The sequence below is a fragment of the Hibiscus syriacus genome, unplaced genomic scaffold (assembly GCF_006381635.1).
Source record: "Hibiscus syriacus cultivar Baekdansim isolate YM2019G1 unplaced genomic scaffold, ASM638163v2 tig00002237_pilon, whole genome shotgun sequence".
Taxonomy (NCBI): domain Eukaryota; kingdom Viridiplantae; phylum Streptophyta; class Magnoliopsida; order Malvales; family Malvaceae; genus Hibiscus; species Hibiscus syriacus.
The window spans coordinates 7,197,978-7,202,718 of record NW_024061918.1 but is presented as its reverse complement, the minus strand read 5'-3'; the positions used below and the strand labels follow the sequence as shown (position 1 = coordinate 7,202,718).

The window sequence follows — 4,741 nt, the reverse complement described above, 5'->3', positions numbered from 1 at the left end:
TAGGTGAAGGGGAGGGAAATGTTATGTGCGTAGAGAAAAAGGGGGAATTGTTAGGGATTGCTGTTGAGAAGCTAGGGATTAATCGTGGAAAAATTGGGGGAATTGAAATATTACCTGGAGCAGAAGACCCGAATGGCTATTTGGAGCAGAGGACCCGCGTAGTGATACCAACAGAGGATGGGCTGGAAATGAGGAAGAGTGGCCCAACAAGAAGTGACCCACCAGTTCTGATCTGTTGAGGAGAAGCCCATCACGTGAACCACAATTAGTTATGAACTGCCAGATGTACATAATAAGTTTGTTAGATTTTGTACTGAAGAATATAAGCAGAAAATGTAATAGAAAAATCTATTCTGGCAATTAATGAAAAAGTCATATTTTCTCTTAAATCTATTCTTCTAAATTTCTCTAAATCCCTAAATTCTTTCTTGAATTCTCTAAGGTTCATAACACTTTTACTATGACATTATTTCCAATGTTAGAGAAGCCATAATATGCAGAACTTTAGAATATGGAGTTTCAAGAAGCTACTGGAGAGATTTGCTTCTTGCTAAAGAAGATTTGCTTTAATTTTATCAACATCTTCTGAAGATTGCTAACAAGGCACACTGCACAACTACCCATGCCCATCTAACTGTTTAGACTTTAAATTGTCCTAGCTAGGAATATTCTCCAACCCCTAACCATCAAGTAATTACACTTAACATCCACTTTCATTAAAGATGTAAATCTTGGTTACTTACAAATAGAAAAACAAAAAATCAATTCCACAATAGTGAAAACGAAAGATATCTCATGGAAATCGCTCAGATATGGCATCAAAACAAGCTATACAAACTTTAATATATTATCTTCAAGAAAAATGAAGGTATAAGGATATGGGGAATGACAACGGATGACTATTAGCCAGAAGTAATAGAGTGCTTACTTGAATGTTTTAACTCTTTCTAGAAAATCATGCCACAAAATATTACCATCACGCAACTTGATGCTGATACTAGAGCTTCTGGATGGAATAACAATGGCCATAGGTGCCTGAGCTTCCACAACTCTACTGCAGAATGGAAGCTACATTGTGAGATAACCTTTATAAGAAATTAGAAATATAAATACAACGGAACCAGTGGCAGATCTTGGCACTAGACTTTGGGGAGGGGGGACTACAGATTTTTTTTAATGGTGTCTAACATATATATAACACAACTTTGACGGTAGTTTTGTCATGGTGTTTCTTCAATATATAAATATATATTAATGAGAAATTTTAAAAATTTTCAGAAAATAATTGAAAATTTCCAAATATTTGAGGGGGTCTAATGATCATTTTTAAAATTTCAAAGGGCCAAATGACAATTTTCGAAAATTCTGGGGCCAATCCCCCTTCTCCCTGTCCTGACTATGTTCCGTCATTGAAAGGAACATACTGCCTTAAATAGTTGATGACAAAGTTTAAAGAAATTCACCTATACAAAGGTAGTCTTTTCTCACTACGAATAATAAGATCTGAAATAGAGGAGCAACCAAAGAATTAAACGACAGAGTAAATGTACTTAAGTGAGGATAAAGAAAGATACAAAAACCAGAAAAAAACCTAAGGACTAAGTCATGCTATTTATCATCTGAAACAGTAAGCTTCTATATAAAGGTCATCTAAGTGACTTTTACAACTTTCTATCCTATAAAAAAGAACATATCAGGACATACATTGCACAGAACTAATTCAAATTAACAAATGTCATGTAAGCACGATAAGAGCATGAGCTCCAAAAACAAGTTGCAGATATTCAGAAGAGATTGTAAATACAAGAATAATACTAATCTGCTGAAAGGAAAACAACCCGAGTAAAAATGGCTTTCGCTTCTGATATTTTGAGCCTTGTTGATATTTCAAGTGAAGCAAAACTGTCAGCAATGGATACAACTACATGGCCTGCTAGAACAATTGCAAGATAGATAATCACAGAGTAGACATACATTGGCATATCAATTGCAATTGCAGAACCTCCGTCCATACCCAGAGCATCGAGAGCATGTGCAACTAACCTACAAATTAGAACAAAAAAGGACTGCTGGTTAATATGATATCAAAAGTTGGTAGAAATACTAAGAACAACAATTTTTATTACAACATCAGAGACCCTTCATTGATCAAATTAAAAAATTCTAAAGTACATAAGACTATTCCCACACACCTTAGTAAGTAGAATCACCCAATTAAATTATAGTAAAAATTTTAAAATATTATCTATTTCTGACATACATGCTCAAAATCACAAGCAGTAACGTGCGCAATACATAAACATATATATAAATAAAGAATCATTGAAATGAACCCAATGAACACACCAATTTGGCTAAAAATCCTTCAAAACTACAAGACAACTATAAGAACAAAATTGCTTCTAAAATTCCAAATTAGCATCAATAGATTTTTCAAAATCGGTAGTGAGAGAAGCTCCCGCTTCTCTTTAGGGCCCAGGTGTTTTTAAAATAAAGGTGTTTTCTCCACCGTCAGTCGTCTGCCGTCCACTGCCGCCGTCCGCCGTCTGCTGCCGCCGTCAGTTGTCCGCCGCCATACTCCGACCACCGTTTGACACCGTTTTTTCCAGGGATAGTCGTTTGCTCACGGGGATTACAAATATGGCCTTAGATTCGAGAAAAAGACTGTCATTCGACGTAGATCTACACGTCGTCCACTGAAGATTGACGACGCCTCCCGCCATTTCATTTCGTCTCCGCCTCACTACCGAACTCAGTGCTTTATCTCGACCTAAACCCGGGTGTTCTACTGTCAAGAATCTATGAACAATTTAGAACTCACCATGAAACACCAACCCCTATCTAAGCCCAGCCGACTTCTAGGTTTCACTTCATCAGGCACAGTGACAGCTTCCTCTGTGAGGCACGCTACTGTTCCTCCTTCATCGTCAAGGGTCTCTCAATGCCCTCTTGAATCATTTAGCCGTGGTGTAACTGTCGATGTTCCTCTGGGTTCTGCCAAGGAGTTAGACGCGAGAGTGAAGGATCTTAAAGCAATAGAGGCAGATTTGAGTAAGTGGGAAAAAGAAGGAGAAAGCAGTAGCACGAGGTAGGTTTTTCAAAACCTCTAGATCCGCCGGTGTAACCACGTTATCTTACTCCGGTAAGGAAAAACATGAAAATGAGAAATAAAAGGAGAGGACAAAGATTCGAAAACGGCACATGCGAGTTTTCACCAGAAACATGTTGACCGGATTGAGGCAATATGGTAACTTCCCTCTTCCCCACATGCTGCTATGAACGATGTACTGGCCGCCTTGGCATGTGAGGTTGGTTAGACAGTTGAGCCCGACGGCACTACTTACAGACACTTTCCGACGCCCCAAAATCTACAAAATTTGAAAACATATCCAGCGAGATCAGGTGAAGGTCCACTATCAAAGAATCCTTTGAAGAAGTGGTCCACCAAAGAAATATTGGATTGTCAGCCACCTGTGGTCAGAATTGATGACATTGGTTTGTCTCCTTCACAAGGAGGGAAAAACATGAACGAGAAGCTTTCGTTAGTACAGGAAACACCAGCTTTTTCTGTCGTCGATGTTGATCATGTTGGTGCCAAGGAGATCAATTCGAAAGGGTATTTCGATGAAAAGTTTTCTGTAGAAGCGGGAAGGAGAAGAATTGGGTTTCAAAATCGGTGGAAGGAATGTCAACCAAAAATCGGTGATGGGTTCAGAAATGGTTGTTACACGATATTTATCGAAAACCTTCCACAGAAGATCCATTGGAAGAGACTTGAATCTATATTTGGCACACATGGTCAAGGTATTGATGCCTTCATTCCTAAAAAAAGGAACTCAAATGGGGTTCACTTTGGGTTTATTCGTTATGCTACAATTGAAGAAGCAAGGAAAGCGATTTCTATGATGAATGGTAATCATATTTACGGCAGCAAAATTAGAGTATCATTGGTTAAATATAAACCCCGACAGTCTTACTGGCGAAAGTCCTCGACAGTTGTTGAACGTAAGTATGGGATGGAAGATTTTCCGAGGAATAAACAATGTGAAGTTGAGGGTGTTAGGGACGAAGATAAACTTCACGTGTTGAGTAATTGTCTTGTGGGGTGGTGCAAGAACTTTATCAAAATTGATAATCTTGCTAACCAAATACAAGACAAAGGACTAGCTGGTTTCACGCTAATGAGAGCTGCTGGAAATGTAGTTCTAATGGCTTTTGAAGACTCTGATTCGTTGAGAAGCGTGAAGGAGGATAAGTTAGAGACTCTTGCAGAATGGTTTTCCAAAGTGGAAACTTGGTCAGAGAGACTTGTGGTGGAGTGCCGACGCGTGTGGTTAGTTTGCGAAGGTATTCCTTTTTACGCTTGGTATTGGGATACTTTCAAAAACATCGCAACTAAGTGGGGCAAGTTAATAGCAATTGACAACAGTTGTGAGTTTCCATCGTCTTTTGATCGGGCTAAAATTCAAATACTCACAAATGTTCAAGGGAGAATTGATGAGTTGTTGGAGTTGATGGTCGGTGATAATGTATTCATAATCTTGGTGCATGAAGTTGATCTGTCCTTCAAACCTAATTCTTGGGTCCCTGAAGATTGCGATATTTCATTAGAACTTGTTCCTCCAATTGGATCGTGATTGTTTGACAGCTGTCTTCAGAGGCGTTTTTTAGTTTGGGGCTGTAATTGTTGGTTTTTTTGCTATGTTATCTATATCTTGAGGTGTATTCTAGAATTAGGGTT

At 38.6% G+C, this 4,741-nt stretch overlaps 1 protein-coding gene across 1 annotated transcript; it reads right to left on the bottom strand.

Moving 5' to 3' along the window:
• Positions 1-687: 687 nt before the first annotated feature.
• On the bottom strand, positions 688-2,044 carry LOC120139434 (probable acyl-activating enzyme 17, peroxisomal). The gene is made up of 3 exons (XM_039154650.1): positions 1,839-2,044; positions 1,464-1,503; positions 688-1,068 (listed from the first exon to the last, which is right to left on the bottom strand). Exons 1-3 carry the CDS (start codon positions 2,010-2,012, stop codon positions 1,052-1,054), a joined length of 231 nt encoding a protein of 76 aa, XP_039010581.1. The 5' UTR covers positions 2,013-2,044; the 3' UTR covers positions 688-1,051.
• Positions 2,045-4,741: the final 2,697 nt, after the last annotated feature.